The 21,668-nt window shown below is 33.6% G+C and overlaps 3 protein-coding genes across 3 annotated transcripts; all 3 read right to left on the bottom strand.

Moving 5' to 3' along the window:
• Window positions 1–3,148: 3,148 nt before the first annotated feature.
• Window positions 3,149–4,291, bottom strand: LOC146959375 (uncharacterized). The gene is made up of 2 exons (XM_085736564.1): window positions 3,482–4,291; window positions 3,149–3,329 (listed from the first exon to the last, which is right to left on the bottom strand). Exons 1-2 carry the CDS (start codon window positions 4,115–4,117, stop codon window positions 3,255–3,257), a joined length of 711 nt encoding a protein of 236 aa, XP_085592690.1. The 5' UTR covers window positions 4,118–4,291; the 3' UTR covers window positions 3,149–3,254.
• Window positions 4,292–6,888: 2,597 nt separating this feature from the next.
• LOC146959376 (uncharacterized) lies at window positions 6,889–9,966 on the bottom strand. Its single transcript, XM_085736614.1, has 2 exons — window positions 9,138–9,966; window positions 6,889–7,281 (listed from the first exon to the last, which is right to left on the bottom strand). Exons 1-2 carry the CDS (start codon window positions 9,927–9,929, stop codon window positions 7,207–7,209), a joined length of 867 nt encoding a protein of 288 aa, XP_085592740.1. The 5' UTR covers window positions 9,930–9,966; the 3' UTR covers window positions 6,889–7,206.
• A 1,986-nt stretch (window positions 9,967–11,952) lies between these two features.
• LOC146959377 (beta-hexosaminidase 1-like) lies at window positions 11,953–17,678 on the bottom strand. Its single transcript, XM_085740923.1, has 15 exons — window positions 17,262–17,678; window positions 17,102–17,176; window positions 16,650–16,685; window positions 15,515–15,626; window positions 15,338–15,408; window positions 15,074–15,204; window positions 14,958–14,974; window positions 14,797–14,845; window positions 14,245–14,345; window positions 14,034–14,093; window positions 13,720–13,753; window positions 13,329–13,427; window positions 13,180–13,239; window positions 12,843–13,093; window positions 11,953–12,340 (listed from the first exon to the last, which is right to left on the bottom strand). The coding sequence occupies exons 1-15, from the start codon at window positions 17,598–17,600 to the stop codon at window positions 12,165–12,167; spliced, it is 1,611 nt and encodes a 536-aa protein (XP_085597049.1). The 5' UTR covers window positions 17,601–17,678; the 3' UTR covers window positions 11,953–12,164.
• Between the last annotated feature and the right edge of the window lie 3,990 nt (window positions 17,679–21,668).

The raw sequence follows: 21,668 nt of genomic DNA on the forward strand, positions 1-21,668 counted from the left end.
GTCACTTTAAGAGTTTAAGAGTGTAATATGTCAATTATACCCCTAACCTCTCAATTACTAAATCTGCCACATTAATTGCATGAAGAAAAAGAGAGCTAATTATGTAGTGAAAAAGAGAGCTTTTGGGCTTCCAATGCTTTTGTCAAAAAAGTGAGCCATGCATTTGGAGTACCAAGGAAAAGTTACACTAAAGATATAAGGGTAGAAAAGGAAAAAGAGAGCTAATTATGCTATGCATTGGTTGTAGCAAAATGTGCAAAAGCGACACATATAAAGGAACAGAGGGAGTATATTTTTATTGAAAAATTAAAAAGGTATTTTAGTATTTTTTTTATAGTTTGCATTCTAGACAAAAAAGTTGTGACAATTTAGCTAGAGACAAAAATTTATGTTTTTTCTGTCATTAATTTGCTACTTGGTTTGTCCAATCTTATAACCAATTTCTAAATCAAACAGCGTACAAAACAAACTTTTCAGTTCAATCCCATGTATGTACAAAACAAACTTTTCAGTTCAATCCCATGTATTTTAGCGGATAAAACACTCTAAAGGTAGAACGGAATATATTAATTTGATAATGATGCACATGATATTAATCACACGAACATTGCACGGTCAAAACACTAAAATACCGTTAGAAAAAAAATGTGGAAAATGCATGTTAATAACGACGAGTCAAATGAGAAATTAAAGGATATTCGTTAGCTTAGCATAATGGAACACGGTTAAAACCACATACTCCCTCCAATCATATGTATAAGCAAAAATCATATTTTTAGGTTCATTAAATAACTAATGTATCTAATCTATATGTATATAGACCGGATATTCCTTCAAAAAAAATGTATATAGACCGGATATATTAGCTATTCAATGAGCTTAAAAAGTTGTTTTCTCCTTATAAATACGACCGGATGGAGTATCTGCGAACATATCGAGACTTGATACGAAATTGACCTCCAAAGTTCATTTTTCAAGATGTAGCACTAGTGGGTGGTGGTGTGTTTGCCCTTATGGTTGTACACCGGTTGAGTCGCCGCGCGCCGCTGCGGCCACTCCTTTGATCCGTCTTCGAAACCTTTGTGTTCATGCTCTCCTCTTCCTGGGTTTATGTTTCTTTGAAACGTTTTTGTGGATCTGGGGTCGGTGTAGTTTTGGGTTCGCGAGAAGCTTTTTGGATTCATGATTCTAGTTTGGTGAGTCTGTTGCGGATTGAAGGTTGGTTTATTTGTATTGTTTGTACTTGTTGCGGTTTTGTTTGTAGATAGATGGTGTTGCTGCTGACCAGAGGTTGGTGGCAGCGTTGTTGTCGTTGTGCCTTCGGTGTTGTTCTAGTGGTTGGACCACTGGTGGTGTTATGTAGTTGGTTTTGTGATGTTTGTTTTTGTGGGTCTTCGACAATTGGGTTTGGGTTGGTGCGCCTTCTTTTGCTGCTGGTTCTTGTTCGCGTCGAAGGTTGGTTGGTAGGTGGAGCTGCCGTGTCTGGTGGTTGGTGTTTGTTTGGGTTGTTGGTGGTGTGTGTAACTGGATGTTCTTCGTCGGCATTTGGCATGTTTTTTTGTTTTTTGTTCGTGATCAGAGACCCAGTGGTTGAAGACCTTTGGCCTTGATTTGGTTTCAAAAACCCAAAAGGGTATGGTTCTGTTTACCAGAAAGGGTCTCGTTACTAACGTATTGGAATCATCAATCGATCTGAGTTCTTACGTGTATGTTTGAATGTCGTTGTGTTTGGTTGCATGTCTGCTTCGCCTCTCTGATGTTTCCATGTCTGTTGAGATCGGCAGGTTTCAAGTTGTTTGCCTATACTCTCGTATTTGATGCTCGAAAGAGCTTTTACGCTTGCTGCTTTGTTCAGAGAGTTGTTGTCGATCGATCCATTCAAAGTTTTTAAACTCTAACTGTTATTGGCAGAGGTTTACTTCTCATATTTTTTTGTAAACTGGTTTCGTGCCGGTATGCGGGTTCACTGGGTTGCGTCATGATTAGTGGATTTTTGTTATGATAGATTAGGGTTGATCCACTATGTCTATATCCTATTTTAGGTTGTACCTGGGTCAGGTTTCATGTCCCCCGATCTTTATACTGTCTCTTTTTTTTATTTATTTTAATTTTCCTTTTAACTAAAATAAATAAATAATGGAACACGGTCAATCTTTTGATAATTAACCTTCTCCAATTTAAGAGGAGATAACACTGTCAAATATGTGCTAAAATCAAGTCAAAACTAGTTTTTAAAAAAATGTCTTTCTATAATTTTCACTTAAAAATATGAGACACTAAAACTTTAGAAATATACAGAAAATTTACCCAATATTGAACCATTACAACATTTGTAACCACCAACTCTATTCTTACCCCAAGTATGATAGTTACGATTTGTCACCTAAACTTACCAAAATCAAGTTATACACCCATATCTATTTCAAATTTAACATAAGCAATGTAAGCTCTTGATAGAGAGTTCCAGTAGCTACTCCTATTGGAATTAGTATTATGAGATATACATGGGATGAAACGCCAATATAATTGTAGTAAAAAAAAGATGCAAATATAACATGATTGAGCATTTTTAGTTCATAACAAAGATATAAGCATTCTACAGAAATGGCCCAATGCACTTCAAAGAAGCATGCTTCAAACAAAACTAAGGCTAAATATCCATGCTACTACAATGTCTAGATATCGGTATCTATATGATCTCATCGTCTAGACTGTATTTCTGCCAAAAAATGTCCACAAATTCTTGATTTTGGTATGGACTTTATTAGTTTTCTAACTAAGATTAACGTTTCAACAAATTTCATGAAAAACTATAAAGTTCAGTGATACGTTCACTTATGATTTGGAAATCACAGTAGATTTAGAACAAATGCTTACAAAATATTGGGGATAGTTTGTCGAAATTATTCATTCATAACGGAGCAGAAATTATTGCAAGCAGGCTAAGACAAAAACAAAATGTATGCATGTAAAAAATATGGCATCCTTTAACTCAAACGATTCACATACGATTTGCAATGAACTGTATTAATTTCCTAACTAAGATTAAATTTTTAATAAATTTCGTGAAAATTTATATAGTTCAGTGGTATATTCACTTTTCACTTATGATTAGGATATCGCATTAGATGTAGAATTTGCATGAAAATTTATAAAGTTCAGCGAAATTCTTTATTCAAAACGAAGCAAAAATTGTTGCAAGCAAGATCAAACAAAAACAGAATGTCATACTTTAACTCAAAACTATTCACATATCAATATTCCTTCTTGACGAAAACACTTGTCAAGACCATTTTTGATTCCAGAGAAGCCTTGAGCAACTTCATACCCTATTAAAAAAAATAAAATACAAATACAACATTGCAAATGTCAAAAACTAGCACGTTAAACAGTAATTAGAATAATATTTTGAAAATTAAAGTGCAGAGCAGAAATTATCAAACACACAATTTTTTTTATAAAAGTGACAAAATATACTTACCTCATCCACCCCCAGTTCAATCACCATTTCTTTTATGGTAAGATGATGCATATTGAACTTTAGAAGTATATCAATCACTGAAGTAATGGGCTGAATAACTAAATCATCCATCACCAAATATTTAAAAACATCTTCCACAAACCCATTCTTAATCGATTTGTTCTCTTCAGCATTCGTAGAGTTAATTACACAACAATTTTCCTCCTCCTTTTTTTTGTCCTCGTAGTCGTCCTCATCCTCGTCCTCTTCATCCACCTCCTCCTCATCCTTATCCTTATCGGCGACAAGAATATAGTCGGAGTTTGATGATATGTCATTGTTGTCGGTCCTGGGAAAAAGATTACGGAATTCATTTGAAGAGATAGAAGCAGTTGGATTTAAGAGATGATCTTTGGATTGTCCTGGATGCATGTATGCCTCATCAAGGTCTTCGACACTTTGATACAAGTTGCCTATGCTACCCACCATTCGATTTTTTCCTAAGAGCTTTACGACAGTACCCAAAGGCAAGGTTGACATGTGGAGAAGAATATCTACTGCAGGTTTTGATGTTTCAGCAAAGAGAACTTTCTCCTTCTTTGTGTCAATGATAAGCCTCATGGTTAATTTGGACTTGGAGGAGGAAGGTAAAGCCATTTCCAAGTTTGAAATATGGAGATAGGTCAAAAACACGCGAGAGGCTATAGAGGCAAGATTTGAAAGGGTGCAGATGCACAATTTCGGTGTAACCTAATGTAACTGTCCAAGTTTTTTGTCGTTGAAATAGGAATCAAAACAAACAAATGTAACCGCCGACAGCTATGTGGAGAATACAAGTTTAAATTACCGGAGTAAACCTCCACAAATATTGCCAACTGAATTCAGAGAATAAAATTACTACTCCCTCCCTACCTTTTTATAGGAGTAGTGGGAAAGGATATTTGTTTGACCACCCATAGGCCTTTAGAATTTAGATGTCTCACTGTTTGACTAAAGAATTCAATGGAATTTCTATGACGAGTAAGGGAGTACCAGTTTATTTATGGCTTTATACTTTTTTATTTGTCAAATAGTCTAGTAAAATTTCACCGCGAATAAGTGGAGAATTCATGATCGAATCCTGACCTCTATAATGCAATATCCCGGTATCTCAAGTTAGTAGCTCGCTTGGTAAGCTTACTAGAAGGTCGATTCAAACCCTGGTCCGCTTACATAATTATTAATTATTAACCATTAATTTTTGTCCTTAAAAAACTGCTTGAAGATGACTTCCTCCAATCTTTCCATTGTTTTGTAGATTTTGAGTTATGCGAAATATTGATTTGGTTATTTCACCTGTGGTTTTCTGGTCATAGAAAATAAATAAATTAAATTATATATCTCAGTTAAGCTTATACAAACAAAATACCTCAAACCGAAGTCATTTTACAAAGACATCAATACAATTTTTTTAATTACAATTATTGGTAGTTAAGTCAGTGAGATGAGTTGAGCTCTTAATTTTATAAAGGGTTGTGTTAACCGGTGCCCCGGGGCACTGGTTAAGGTATCTAAAAAAAGAAAAATTAAATAAAAAAACACTTTTTTGACTTTTGAAGCCTTGATTACACAATTTTCAATACAAAAGCTTCTACATTTACTTCCTCAACCAGTGCCCCGGGGCACCGGTTAACATTTTCCATTCATAAACCTCTTCATTGCTCAGTACAAGTTTTGATAGACAATCATCACGAGAATAACACCAATCCAAAAATTAATGATTATGGAATCTTGACACGTGTGGTTGCATTGCGTATAACCACTACTATTTTCTCAAATTATTATCGGTGTTTGTGTGTAGACATCAATGTCGTATCGGGTGTTTGGGATACATAGCACATGACATGATCCCTTCACATGACTTTCTCTAATACTAACTAAAATAACTACAAGAGGGAATGAGACTCAATTTGACATGACTGATTGTAATTAAACATAATGCAGGTCAAGATACAACACAGGCACACATCTTGGTTTCTGAAAACACTTCGGACAAACACCAGGGCCCGATCTACAGTAATCGCATAAAATACTTTAGAACCGAGTCATATGAGATTTGTGCCAAAATAAAACTTCATGGATGAGAATTCACCAGTTATGCACTGAGGTCCGGGGATGGAGCTTTGTTTGGAACGTATTGAAGGTTTCTTCCCACATAAGTCACAAAAAAAAAGCTGCATCGATCTAAAAGAATGCGAGCATGATTACAGAACACAAATAGTAAATCGAAGTAGTAAAGAAAATATATAATATCAATATCGATATATATACACATCATACCAGTTCACAGGATTCCGGTTTTTCAAAAGAGACATGTTTTGAGCCTTCAATACAAATTAGTAAGCATCATTAGCACGACAATAATGAAATTAATGGATTGTGATGGTTAATTTTCTGGAACTTTTTATCACCAGCTCAATACTCGAAATAAAAAAATTGAGCAGGTAAAAAAATGATGTGACTATATTTCTCTGCATACTTTGCAAGGAGATAATCCAATATTATAGTTGCATACTTTGCAAGCAGAGAATCCAATATTATAGTTAAAAAACTACTTTATGTGTTGAGGTTCACGTTTTCAATTTAATTTGAGTTTCCATAGCTTGAGGGATTTAACAGATTTGCAGCTCTAGGCAACAAAAATTCATCATATTATTCAATGAATGAGTATAGAAAGTTAAAGACATCAAGGCATCAAGGTGTCTGACTCTGAACCTCATTGCCACATTTTAAGTTATGAAGATTTATCAAGCATTAAATACTTTTCATTCAAAAGTAAAACTTTTTTTTTTTCTGCACAAGCAAAAGAAGTATTTTATTTATACATTATGTATCAAGATTCTTGTTAGCAGTTAGCACAAGAAGTGCCAAACAAGAAAAATGAACAACAACACACATGGAACCATTACAACATCTATGACCACCAATATTCTAGTTCTCCAAGCTATGTATGACAATTACTATTTCTCAAATAACATAAACAATGTAGGCCCATGATATAGAGTTTCAGTAGCTACATCTGTTGCAAATAACATAAGCACTGTTTTTCTAAAAATAATCCGACTCCTCCAGATTTATCAATCTAGATGAGATAAAAAAAACACATTTTCCTCGCGTCTGAATGGGTTAATCCAAAAAAAAATTGATACATCTTCGTGGTCCAGATGGATAAATCCTGGCGGGATCAATTTTTAAGAATCATAAAGGGATGAAAAACAAGGTCTTTATTATGAGATATACATGGGGTCATGGGTTACAACGCAGATATAATATGCTAGAGCACTATAACATAAAGAGATAAGCATTCTACACGAATAGCCCAATACATTCCCAGAAGCACTCTGCAAACAAAACTAAGACGAAGTTTTCCTGCAGCTACAATGCTTAGGATAATTTACTTGTGCTAGAGTGCGCAATCTAGCATAATGCTATGTATATGACCTCTTTTGCATTTCTGCTAAAAAAGTGCTCATCATATATTAGATTTTTAACCAAGGTTAAATTTTGCGATATTCCAAGTTCAGTGATTATTATTTATGATTTGGAATCACAGTAGACCAATACTTTGTAATGTATTATTCATTCAAAACAGAGCAGAAATCACCACAAACAAATTAGGTAGCCAAAACAAAAACAAAATGTTAGACATCTTCACATTTTGTAGCTAAAAACGTAAAAGATTCGTCAAATTATTGGTCGCATATCTCTCAACATTCCTTCTTGATGAAAACACTAGTTAAAACCATCTTCGACTGCAGAGAAGCCTTCAGCAACTTGATACCCTATTAGGAAAAAAAGCATGTCGATTTACAAATTAAATTACTTCCAATAATATTTATAAAATTAAAATGCAAAGCAGACTTAAGAAGAAAAAAAAAACTGAAATTCCTATTGTAGTATCTAGCATTTGTTCAAAAGGTTTTGTAATAAAATCAGACATGTTAGATGAAAAAATAGGTAGAAGTTTCAAGAGACCAGATTGGAATTTTTTGATTTGTTCTTTAATATAGGGCTCGCTTCATTAGATGACTCTAATTGACTAGTTTGATTGATCAATTCATAGTATGATATTTAATTTTTTTAAACAGCGAAAAGAATATATTAACCGGCAATACCCTGTACAAGACGTACTGGGCTTGCCAAAGACAAATACAACCAGAACAGTTCCGTATATATTCAGAAAACTCAACCAACATCAGAAAATTGCAACCTACAACACCAGCGACTAAGAACAATATCTATACCTATACCTAAAAGCTAAAACTCTACCAAATTCCCAATGAGTGAAACAAAACAAACACAAAACAGCATAAAAAAACAAGAATCGACCAACTACAAAACCCACGCCAGACTCTGCGCAGCATAAAAACAAGGCATTGATAACTCCAAACTACACCAGGCAGCAGCTTGAAAGAACACCCCTGTAGAAACACACCAACCTGTCATCCCAACACCAGCCTCCCTTAAGGACTCAAAAACCGCGACCCAAATAGTTGAATGCCAAATTAGTAAAAAAAAAAAAAAAAAACCTTCTAAGCTTCTTATTTCTACCTTCCCCATACAATCAAACCAAATAAATTTACAAATTTGGCGGACTCAATAAATTAAGCCCAGGCCAAGGAAACACACAACCAAACTTTTGAAGCAACCTCACAATACAAGATTCGTGACACAAAGTTTCCTCCCTATCTTCACAAACATCACAAACTGCAGAACTTTCCCGTTCTATTACCTTGCACCAAGCTAAATTTCTTCTCGTTGGTATACAGTCTAGAAGGAGTTTCCGAGAGAAAGCAAACATCGGACTCTTCCACAAGAAACTAAACACTTGTTCTGCCACTATGTCCAAATTCTCTTCCAACACCACCAACCCCTCTAACAATCTATATGTTGATTTCACCGTAAACTCTCCACCATCTTCCGCCCTCCACCCCCAAGAATCCTCCTCAACCATCACACCCTCTCCACCAACTCCATAAGATTTTTAAGAAGCTCCACCTCCCAATCAAACAACACTCACCGCCAAGAGAACAAACCAATTCACCTCTAGACCTCCCACCCTCCTAATATCTGACACTTTTATATCTTTTGATCAGAAATGAAAGAAAAGACGAGGACATTGATCACATAGTGGGGTCTTTCCAACCCAACAGTCCTTCCAAAATTTAATCCTCTGACCATTTCCAACCTTACTAATCACCTCCCCTTTTAACTAATTTGAGCCCACTGCAACATCCAACGAATCTAAGTCCTTCCACCATGTCTAAGCGTAATTAGGCCAAGAGACACTACCTCAATCCACCAAGCTTCCAATATTCTCCCCATATTTCCTCACCAAAAACTCATTCCCATTTTGAACCAAGCCTCCCTCATAGTCTAATTGATGAGGAGATTTATGTATTATATCCAATTAACAAATACGCCCTCGTTTCTTTTTAAAAGGATTTAAGGTTATTTGCATATACCAAGTTAAATGTTACTCCATTAAACATTGAAAACAACATGTAATTATGAACACAAAAATTCTACAAAAATAACAGCTAAAAAGGAACAGACGAACACAAATTAGAATTCATCGGCATACAAGATACTAAAAATTAGATATAAAACACATGAAAATACAAGTGACAATACTTACCTCATCCAGCCCCAATTCAACCACCATTTCTTGCAAAACACCAATCTCGTTGGTATTAAACTTGTTTCTAAGTAAAGAAACCATTGCAATAGCTGAATTCAAGGGTTGAATAACTAAATCATCCATCACCAAGAAAGTTACATCATCTTTCACGAACCCATTCTTAATCAAAATGTTTTCTTCAACATCCTTAGTGTTAAGCTCAAAATGTGAACGGCGGTTCATAGCTATGTTGCACCGAGAACAAATAGTTGTTTCATCACATGTGACCTCATCACCACATCTATTTGGGCAGGCATAATACAAAGTATATCCTAGGTTTTCCTCCTCCTCTTCGTCCTCTTCATCATCATCGTCCTCATCATCTTCCTCGTCCTCCTCCTCCTCCTCCTCCTCCTCATAGTCTTCATCCTCTTCATCATCCTCCTTGTCCAACTCGGCCACAAGAAGAAATTCAGATAAAGATGATATGGAAGATTCGTCATTGTCGTCGATTGTGGGAAAAAGATTACAGAATTCATTTGAAGAGATGGAAGCGGTTGGATTCAAGAGAAGATTCTTGGATTGTTCTTGATGCATGTATTTCTCATCAAGATCTTCAACACTTTGATAAATGTTTCCTATGCTACCAACAGTGTCATTGTTGCCTAGTAGTTTTGCTACAGTAGCAAGAGGCAAACCTAGCATGTGGAGAAGAAAATCTACTACGGATTTGGATGCTTCAGCAAATACAACTTTCTCATTCTTTGTGTCTATCAGAAGTTTCAGCGTCAATTTGGAGTTGGAAGCCATTTTGAAATATTAGGTCAAAAACAGAAGTTTCTTTGTGGCTATTCATTCATCTGAATGCAGTTATATACGCAGATTTCAAAAACGTTGCAGTTCCACAATTATAGGTAGGCATGACAACAATACCCGTACCCGTGGCTACCCGCCCATACCCACCCCGATTTGACGGGTTTTCCCTGCTTTGACTGGGTTTGGGTATGAGTATAGGTTTTACCCGATTTCAAAACACGAATATGGAACGGGTAACGAGGTTATATGTATCCACCCCGAACTCATACCCATACCCGTCCCGAATATAAAAAATTACCTTTTTTTAACCCCTTTTTATATAAATACAAGCACAACCCTAGATCATTTCACTCTAGTCCAAATGACACTTTTTTGGGTTCTCTCTCAAGCAGTCAACGCTGCTCACAAAGGGAACATAATGCTTTCCAATATTGCCATTGAGGTTGGAAAAAAGAACTTTTTTTTATTAAAAATGATTCACTATTAGTATGAGGATGGGGATGGGATACCCGAACCCGTCGGGGACGAGGATGAGATTCAATTTCTTATCCCCGTTGGGTATGGGTAGGGTAACGGGTAAATATATGAGAATCGAGAATGGAGATGGGAAGGTAAAACCCGTCCCCACCCCGCCCCATTTCCATGCCTAATTATAGTAAAAGCTATACTTACCTCTTTTAATCACTCTGTTATGTCATTTTACATTGATATTTTAATCACTATATTATTATTTTTTGGTAGTGTTACAATGTAACAAGACAAAAGAAAAAAAAATTCAAAATTGCATTATTTCAATCAAATCAAATCAATTCATTAATGTATTTATATATATATATATATATATATATATATATATATAATTTATTTTAAATTTTTTAATTTATTTATATTTTCTGTTATAATATTAATCAAAATAGACATTTTGATAAGCTTATGTTGTATATACTTGTCATGCTATTGACATCCATTGCGTTCAAAATTAAACTTGAAATTTTGGACTAAATTATGTCATTTTACATTAATATTTTAATCACTAATGTCATTTGGTTATATATATTATTTTGATTTCTTCAAAAAAAAAAAAATTTTTTTGAAGAGGCTAAAATGAAATTGTATTACCACATCAAAAAGGCCTTCCTAGCACAAGTTGTGCCAAGGAAGAAACACCAGAATACAAACAGAGTTCAATCAATATTTACAAGGCAAAGCCAAACCGCTAAGCGGACAAAAACAGAAGAAAATAACAACTAGCCAATGCCTAAAATGGTTAACGGACTAAGCCACCAACAATGATAATTGAGGGGAAGGTTAGCATGTTTCCCCTTCAACCACATGAACGTTAACGACTTAATCTTGTCAACCACCTGAGGAATAGAGCATTTTTTATCATTGAAGACCCTGTTATTTCTTTCTTTCCAAATTTCTCACACTGTCGCAAAGCAAATAACCTGTAAAATAGAACTCTTTGACTTGGCAGCACCACCAATAAAGCTGAAATGGATAAAGTGACTTGATACATCGTAAGGCATAACATAGTAAATGCCGAGCCACCTAAGAACAGAGCACCAAACAGACCCAAAAAAAAAAAAATTAATCGCTATTTTTAATTCAAAATTAAATTAAGATCCGAATTTGATTTGTTAAAACTGATTTAAGAAAGTAGGTAAAAAACCGAAAGAATTAATTAGATTTGTACTAAAGTTTAATTTAGGATTAGATCAAATTTGATATTTAAATTTGAAATTTTGATTGAATTCAATTATTTGATTAGGTTCAACAACAACCAAACTTTATCCCACTAAGAGGGGTCTGTTGGATACATGAATCAAAAGATGTCATAATGTTCTATCAAAAACCATGTCTTTCTCAGGTATTTGTAGATCAGGTAAAGAATGATAAAATCCTAAATAGAAAAGTTAGATGAAGAGTAAAATTGAAAGAAAAAAAGTCTTGAAAACCAATATTTGGTTCCAATTTAATGATGTTACCAATAGCTTTCTAGAATGATAGAATACTATAAGCTTAAGCATCACAAAGTCCATTAAATTTGCAATTAGTTAGAAACACTACAATAAAGAGACAAATGAACAAATCTTATTATTGAATACAATAATAACTTATAATATGATTACAGTCCATTCATCAGAGCACTAACAGTAGTCAGCCATGCTTAGTAGAGTCATTTTCAACAACTGTCTAGAATTATTAGACAGAAGAAGCATTCTAAAGTTATTGCTCAAAGCATGAACCTGGACCATCAGGAGCAGTTCTAGCATAAAAATTTGTGACAGGAGCAGCTGGAACCCCTCTTCTATTCAACAGACATCTGAAGTATTGCAACCGGGATAATGCAGTTGAGTTACTATTCCTACCTGAAGTATATTGTCTCTCACTCCACAAACGTTCTGTTGGAAACAATTCATTGTTAATTTTTCATAAACATATCAAATCAAATATGGAGCCAACTTTCCAATCCCACTGTCCTCACCCATCTTCCCAAAAAGTAACATATATAACAAACGAAAATGATAACGTGAAGAGGCACCTCTACATAAGACAAGATTGACAGATATACAAGCTATATAGCACAGACACTACAGATTTAAGGTGTGTCCAAGTGTCAGACTAACACAAGTTGGACTCCGACATCAACACAACACCGACACATGTGGGTTACGTATAATCACTTCCATTTTCTCAAATTATTATTAGCGTCTATGTGTCGGTGTCCAGTGTTCATGTCTATGTCACTGTTTCATGGCACAAGGTACGAGCCCTTCACGCGACCTTTGCTTTTATACTATTTAATTTAACTATAAAGGGAATGAGACTCAATTTTCCAGGACTAATTGTAATTATATATAATGCCACAATGACGAACAACTTTGGATTAGTAAGATAACTAACCTGCTGCTGCTGCAGCGCGAGGCCATATTGTTTGCTGAACATCTGATGCATCAGCTCTCTCAGCCCACATGCAAACTTCTCCTCCAAGCACAAGTTTTTGTTCAGAAGCTTCATGTATTCCTTCTAGTGGCTCAGCATTATAGACAACATCCCAAGGTACATCCACATGGTCAAGATACCATACACCTTGGTTACTGAAAATACACCTCAAGCCTTTTGCAACAACCTTCGGGCAAACACCGGGGCCCAACCTACGGTAATTACATAAAATACTGAAGAATGAGAACTGAGTAATTTGAGATTCGTGCCAAAATGAACTACATGGATGAGAATTCACCAGTTATGCACAACGGTCCGCGGATGGAGTTTTGTTGGAAACGTATTGAAGGTTTCTTCCCTGATAAGTTACATAAAAAAGTTGGATTTAAAAAATATGGCTATGATTTAAGAACATGAAATAGTAAACTGGAGTAGTAAAGATCATACCAGTTGACAGGACTCCAGTTTTTCGAAAGAGCCATGTTTTGGGCCTTCAATACAAAGTATTGGTAAGCATCATTAGCAGTCATGTTGTGATTCTGAAGCCTGCATTGGAGATATAATCACGTCTAAATATTGTGCTTGATGTACGACAATAATCAAATTCATGGACTGTGATGGTTAATTTTCTGTAACTTTAACCACCGGATATGGGCAAAAGAGAAAAAAAAAAAAAAAAAAAAAAAAAAAAACCACATTCTATGTTGAGGTTTATATTTTCAATTTAATTTGAGTTTCCTTTGCTTGACGGATTTAACGAATTTACAGTTCTAGGAAACAAAAATCATCATATCATCATATAATGAAATGAATGAGTATCGAAGGTTAACATTTGTACCATTTGTTCACCTGAGTAGTATTGGTCCAGCAATCTGTCAAAATAAAAAGTGATTTGTTATAAATTAGCATCGATTTGACACAAAGTGGAGTATAGCTTGCACTAAACCAATTTCTATTTTTTATTATGATTGTTATCATTTCCATTGATATGAAGTGGCAGGCATTGTCACACATTTTAGCACTATAGACTATATTACCAACTTAAGTTGTACTAATAATAAAAATGATTCTTAGGACTTAGGTTAATGGCTTAAAGATTTCATGTCAAGTGGTTTTTTAGCAAGCTGCGAAAAGAAAGCAATGCATACTGACCTGTATTCACTTCATCACCACCCAAGTGAAATAGTTCAAAGGGGAATATTTTTCTAATATCTGTAAATTTAGAAACGGACAATGAGAAAGAAAAAAAAATTAATATCGATAATTTTGTAAGTTACAGAAAAAGACAAGGAAGTGCATAAGATGAAGAAGCAGGGTAAGTAGGCACATTAGTACAATGATGCATGTTTTATAGGAACTTAACCTGTCATAATGCCAGAAAGGACATCAAAGGTAAACTTCTTTGAAACATCTAGCGGGCTCCTACACGTGGGCGATGGCCAAAGATCAGGATATCCAACGCCCCTAAACAGAAACAAAATATAACAACCTTAATATTTCTGGTGTACAATACTAGCTGTCAGTAGAAATAATAAATTGGAAGACTCGACTTTTCTATGGTAAACTAAGCCTTTATTGAAAGAAATATGTACCCTCCCAAAGAGGAGTGCTAAGAACACTCTCTTTTCAACGATCTCTCTAACACTCACTCTCTTGTTGGATGAAATCAATGCGGGTCTTACCACTATACGTGGGACCCATTTACAAAGTGTGGGACCTGCATAGATTTCACCCAATAAAAGACCGAGTGTTAGTGCGTTCCTAGCACTCCTCTTACAGCAAATTGTAAAAGAAAAAGAAATTTTGTGGTTTTCCAGGTATAACTATTTTCAAATTCAGCATTAGTGTAAAATCAATAAGACTGTCATATAATCCTATCAGGTTAAGAGAAAGTTGACCATGGCATAAGCTTTACCATGATTCTGCATGACCAGGGACATCCACTTCTGCCATGACATTTATGCCTGTTGATAAACCACAGCAATAGAAACTTTCATTATCTTGCATGATCAAAACTGCAAAATACTGAGAATAATATGAAATAGAAGCTTCAAAAGGATTTTAAAGATATCTCACCTCTCATTTTGGAAAAGCTTTATATCATGACAAAGTATAAAACATGAAATGACAACAGTGTTAGGCAACCTTAGATTGATAAAGCCAACTCAAAGATGTAACACGGCAAAACTTACTTGACAATTTCATATGCATCCTCTATTGTGTAACGTTCCCACTTTGTATATGAACCTTTCCACAAATTTGGATATGTAGGTACTTCAAGTGGAAATGACTGTGTGTCTACCATGTGCCAATGTAAAACATTCTACCATGTAAAATATTGTGTATCAGAGTTGCATTATAATAGCAAAGTGTGCTAGTTTTGGAGACACTTTAGTTTCAAATTGACACGAACAACCAAGAGAGAAGTAAAAAGAAAGTCTTGATATTTATCTTACAAGTTTGGTGTAGGACATAGATTCAATTATCTGCTTAATTACATCAACTGGTAAATAGTGCCTAGATGTATCTGCAAAATAAAACAAACCAGAGATATGTGTCAATAGCCTTTGATCATTGCATATGAACACTCACCAAATATAGAGTTGCCTCTTTTACAAAATATATTGGCTCACCCAACATAAGTCCACGAAATGGAAATCTCGGTTTATCTCGGATGGACCATGGTGCCTTGTATATTTGTACTGTTTTAGTTGAATAATCAAAAGAACACAATTGGCTGAACGTCTGGGAAATCATCATAAAAAGGGAGATGGATGGAGGAAATAAGTCAAATATAACTCGAAAGGAATTACAAGTTGGTGAATACTCATTGAAAAACACAACAACAACAACAATTCAGTTTTCATTTTCATGGAAAACAATTTTTTTTACAGACTCGAGCAAAACAGGTATATAATACAAAATGACTTAAAGCAACTTATGAGGTATAAGAGAAGAAAACAAATACATTACTTCAAACTGATGAAATCATAATCTTAATCAGTATACATGAACATAGCTATGGATTTTGTCGACCATACGGAGAAAATGCAAACCTTATATACGAAGATTGCACCCAAAAAAAAATACTTATTTTGAAGAGTAAAAATTGGAACATTTACCAGAAATATGTAGTATCTAAACCCCATTTCAATTATTTATGAAATAATGTCATCAAAGCATCACAAGTAGAACAACAACAACCACGTTTTATCCCACTAAATGGGGTCGGCTACATGCATCAAATGTCACCGTAATGTTCTATCATATATCATATTTCTATCAAACTCATTCATTTCTAGATCTTAGTTTCTCTTATAGTTTTTCTCTGTCTTCATATGCCTCTAGTGATTTGACTACCCTCCATCTAGTCTACTCTCGTTACTACAAAATTTACAAATCTTCTCTCTACATGTCCAAACCAACTAAGCCGAGTTTCCACCATCTTTTCTACGCTAGGTGCCACCGCTACTCTCTCTCTCTCTCTCTCTCTAATGTTCTCCTTGTGAATCTGATCACATATAGTCTAGTTACACATCCAATGCAACATCTTGTCACCTTCATCTCTATTACGCTTAATTTATTCTCGTGTTGGTTCTTTCCCGCCCAACACTTATGACATACAACAAGTTTGCTATAAACAAGAAAAAATGTTCTCTACTCAAATACTCGTATCTTGTGCCACTCCTCCTCCCTTCAAAGTTCATAATTATTTAGAATATAGTGAAAAAAAATGAGATGAATTTGAGTTGCAAATTTTACACATACCTCTAATCCCCGCAACGCACCAAAAACAGTATTTGCCTGCTTTAAAAAAATCACAAAATTACTAACGATCATGCCATATTATTTGTTTCAGTCATTCCAAAAAAATAAAGATTAAAAAAAAGAATATAAAAGAAAAAAAACCAATTTATTTGTTTCCATTTTCCACCAATAAGAAATGAAACACAATACAAAACAAAACAAGTCAATTTCAAGAAATTTGGTTGACCCAAAAACAGAACACATCAATCAACAAATTCTTGATTGACTTGTTCTTGATACATACACATCAAAAGTATGCTATTGAATAAAACATAAGTAATTATAAAAAAGAAATTACAACAACAAAAGGGACCATAAACACTTGAAATTCACACAACAACATAAAAGAAAACATCATCGGATAATCGAATTCAACAACAAATGATTGTCACAAAAACAAAACCAAACCAAACCTCAATTGTCACTTTCCCAGAACCTGTAGCTTTTGAAACAAACAAACTATAGCTTTCATCCACTCCAAGTTGAAGCTGCAACACAAACCAATTTCCTGATCTCAAAATGAAAACTTTCTAAAAAAAGACAATATAAAAAACAAAACAAAAAGTAACCCACCTCTTCATTTTTGGAATGAACAATAACATTCAATTTTGTAACATCATAAGCAACTTTTCCTGTTCTAAGAAAACCAAAGCTGTAACTGTTCTTGAACACTATTCCTTTATATCTATCAAAACCAGCTCGAACAATTGATGAAGAAGCACCATTGCCGGTGAGTGAAAGTGATGGATCAATGGAAAGAGATTCATTGCCGAATGTGAATTTTGCAGGGAGAGGCCAAATGAATGGAAGAGAATGATGTGGTTGTGAGATTTTGACTGCAAGAGAATGAGAAATGAAGAATGTGAAAACAATGATGAATAATGTGGGTTTGTAACAGTAGCAAAAAGCCATGGTGAGAGAGAGAGAGAGAGAGAGAGAGAGAGAGAGAGAGAGTAATGGGTTTGGTTGAAGTTGAACTAACGTTGAAGTGAGTGAAGAAGTTACAACACAACAACACACGTGAATATTGGAATTGTTTTTTTGTGGAATCAGAAACTGTAAGAAACATTAATTTTAAATTAATATACAGCAAAGCATTTTCTTATTTTAAATTTTCTGAATTTTCTTATTTTATTTTTGTAATAATATATATGATATACTTTTTTTAAGGGATAATATATGATATACTGTATTTTTTTTATTTAACATTTGAATTGACATTCATACTCTTAATTTTTATTTTTATTTTTGGCTCAAAGCATTCATACTCTTTTTATTAATGGACTTTTAAATAATAAGGAAATGGTTTGGAATAGGGAAAATTTTCTATAAATATCTATCAATCTACTTACTATTATTCCTTTTTTACCTGATTATTTTTGTTATTATTATTAATATTATTGGATTTTTTTGACATTTGTGAACGTTCTTTTTAATACTATATGCTAATTTTAAAATGTTTTTTTAAGAAGTAAAATTAAAGTCATTCATGAAAAATGATACGGAAACGACTGACTTTCAAGCACAAGATGTGCTTTCCTCAACACAAAAGAATAAGATGTGCTTAAAATTGTAAAAAAACAAGGGGAATTAGTCACTTTAGTCCCTGAATGGGAGAGGATTAGTCACTTTAGTCCCTGAATGAAGAGAAATTGCAAAACAGTCCCTGCATGGTCAATTTCAGGGACTAAAGTGACTAACGGAGTCTACATGCAGGGACTAAATTGACTAACGAAGTTTGCATTCAGGGACTAAATTGACTAACAAAGTCTACATTCAGGGACTATTTTGCAATTTATCTGCATTCAGGGACTAAGGTGACGAATCCCTTCCGATTCAGGGACTAAAGTGATTAATTCCCCAAAAAACAATGCAACAGTTCATATAAACAAAAGTAAACATTTCAAAGCTAACAAGAATATCATCAAACGTTGGAATAACAAGGATTTTAACGAAGAACCTAATTTCAGCAATTTATCTAACAAATGTACGTATATGAAACAATTCATTATCACCAAAAATACCAGAATTATGTTCTTTCCTACGAACCCCAAAGCAAGCTAACCATATTATCACGGAAATAATGATGAATAATGCGAATGCGAAGCTTGCAGATTTGTAGCAGTGCCACCAAGCCATGATGTTCTACTTTACTTTGAGAGATAGAGAGAGATGTTTTGGTTGAAGTTGAAGTAACGTCGAGTGATTGAAGAAGTTACAACATGTGTGTAGAATTGTGAAATGCTTTTTTGATCAAGGTTGTAAATTACAATCTTGAAATTTAACTTGTTTAAATAGAGATAAATCTAGTTTTAATGGGTTTGTTTAATGGGCCTCATATACATACAATACTAATATTATAATTATAATACTCCCCCTAAAGTTCGTGAATGTATTTCAAAAATTTCAAGCTTACGAGTAAATTGGTTGAAACGTTCCATTGATAAACTTTTTGTTAATACATCTATCAAATGATGCCTATATATAACGTATGTAGGTTGTAGTTATCAATCCACTATTCGATTTCTTTTTTATGAAATGTCGGTCAACCTCAATGTTTTGTCATATCATAATTTTAAAAATATTATAATATTAACTTTAGATCAACGGGCACAATTTTAAGACTTTCAGAAGCACAGTGTAGTAATGTGTTTTCTCACTAACAGCGTTAGCAATGTTAATTTGAGGGAGTGTTTTTTGTCAAAAGGATGTTAACTTGAAGGGAGGTGAGTTATTTTATCAAACTAAAATGAATGTTTGTGTTGTAATATTTCCATTAATTTAAGGCTTTTTAAACCATTGTAAATTGACGATATAATTAGTTTGCCATTAAAAAAATTAATAAGTTTCTTATTTTAAGGAGAAGATATGATTAATTTATGGGAAATGTTATGTAGTGTCCCCGATGCACTACTTAAAAAGATTGGAAAACGCTAACTTGTACTCTTAAAATATACTACTTCCTCTATCCCATATTAAATGATATAGTTGATTCTGTCACACATACCAATGCATATTTTTTATCTTTAATTATCTATTAGAAAAAATTATGAAAATTTAATATTTTGAAAATATTCATCGAGACGAATCTAACATCTTAATATTATTTATATTTGTATATTAGTAGAAAAATATAGTCAAAATATGTCATGTCAACAATGCACATTGTCAACTAAGTCATCTAATATGGAACGGAGAGAGTAACTTAATGAGTAATAGTACTCCCTCCGTTTCAAAATGAGTGTCACTTTAGCAAAAAAAAAATTGTTTCAAAATGAATGTCACTTTACATTTCCAATATAACTTTAATTCTTTTCTTCCAACTTTACCCTCAATAAATACTCAAACTTTTCTCTCACACAATTTTCAAAGCAACTTTAATTTTTTCTTTTTCTTATAAAGTAAGGGCAGTTTAGTAAAAGTGTTATATCCAATGATTATTTCATTCCATTTCTTAATCTGTGTGTCAAAGCCTAAAGCGACAATTATTTTGAAACGGAGGGGGTATAAAAATTATGCATTGGGAATTGGTGAAAAGAATAATGTTCAATTTTATAAAAGTCAACAAGTTATTGTTTTTAATGAAAAATTTATATCTTTTACTTCCTTCGTTTCAAAATGAGTGTCGTTTTAGGTGTTTACACACATATTAAGAAATGCAATGATTAAAAGAAAGAGAATGGTTATTTTACCAAATTATCCTTATTAACTATTGGTTAGTTTTAAAAGTAATACTTTGGAAGTAGTGTGCAGAGTATTGATTGGAGGGTACAATTGAAAAGAAAAAGTTATCATTGCATTGGAAACTGAAAATGACATTCATTTTGAAACAATTTTTTTTTTGCTAAAGCGACACTGATTTTGAAACGGATGGAGTACTTTCTAACTAATGCTAGTTAGCACTATATAATTAAATTAAATATTTAATTCTAACAACAATGACTTTTTAATTTATTTATTTTTTTACAAAAACCTTTTAAAAATGTTTAAGTGAAAACTAATTATTATACAATACTACTTTCATATTCGTGGAAAAAACCTTTCACGTAAAAGATTTTTTTGGAACAAAGGAGAACCAAAGGTCCACTTTCATATAAAAGTTTACGATAACATAATAATTTCATGAAAATAATAGCAGTATGGTAAGTGGAAAAACAAAAATATTTCATAAATAAAAAGAGAAAAAAATTAATTTAGTGATTATAGTTTTTTGGCCAAATACCTCACTGGGTCCTTTAAGTTTCATGTTTGTATCAGATAGGTCCTTTAAGTTTCAAAGGTTACAGATAGGTCCTTTAAGTTTCTAAGGTTGCAGATAGGTCCTTTTAGTTTCTAAGGACCTATCTGAAACAAACTCGAAACTTAAAGGACCTATCTGAAACCTTAGAAACTTAAAGGACCTATCTGTAACCTTTGAAACTTAAAAGACCTATCTGTTACAAACGTAAAACTTAAAGAACCCAAGGAAGTATTTGGCCTAGTTTTTTTTAAAAACTTCGTATCAGCACGAGAATCCTTTAATTTGAAGGGTTTAATTCCACCATTAACTTGTAGGGAAACTATTTAAAATAAGAGGAAAGCTTTGTTTTTTTTTTTTTAAGGAAGATGAAAGTTTTGTATTGACTAACTCATTGAAATTAATATTGAAGAAAACTGAGCACACTCTAAGGTTTCAAATCAACACGATTAAATCAACATAAGTGAATTTAAGTGCTTAGTTGAACTATAATTGACATTGTCATATATAAAATGCAGGATGCAAACACAAAATCATCATCATCCAATATGAGAGAAAGAAACATTACGATCACGTAAAAATGGTTGTGGACCAGCTAAAATAAAGACGATATATAATAATTTTAGGAGGATTATACAGCTTTTTTTTTTTTTTGAAGGAAGGAGGATTATACAGCTTAAATACAAAAAAAAAAAAATTATTAACAAATTTATTTTTTTTGTTGAAAGAAGGGTACTGCCAAA

This window comes from Medicago sativa, chromosome 1, assembly GCF_051527215.1.
Source record: "Medicago sativa cultivar Bolivia chromosome 1, Bolivia_mono, whole genome shotgun sequence".
Classification (NCBI taxonomy): Eukaryota; Viridiplantae; Streptophyta; class Magnoliopsida; order Fabales; family Fabaceae; genus Medicago; species Medicago sativa.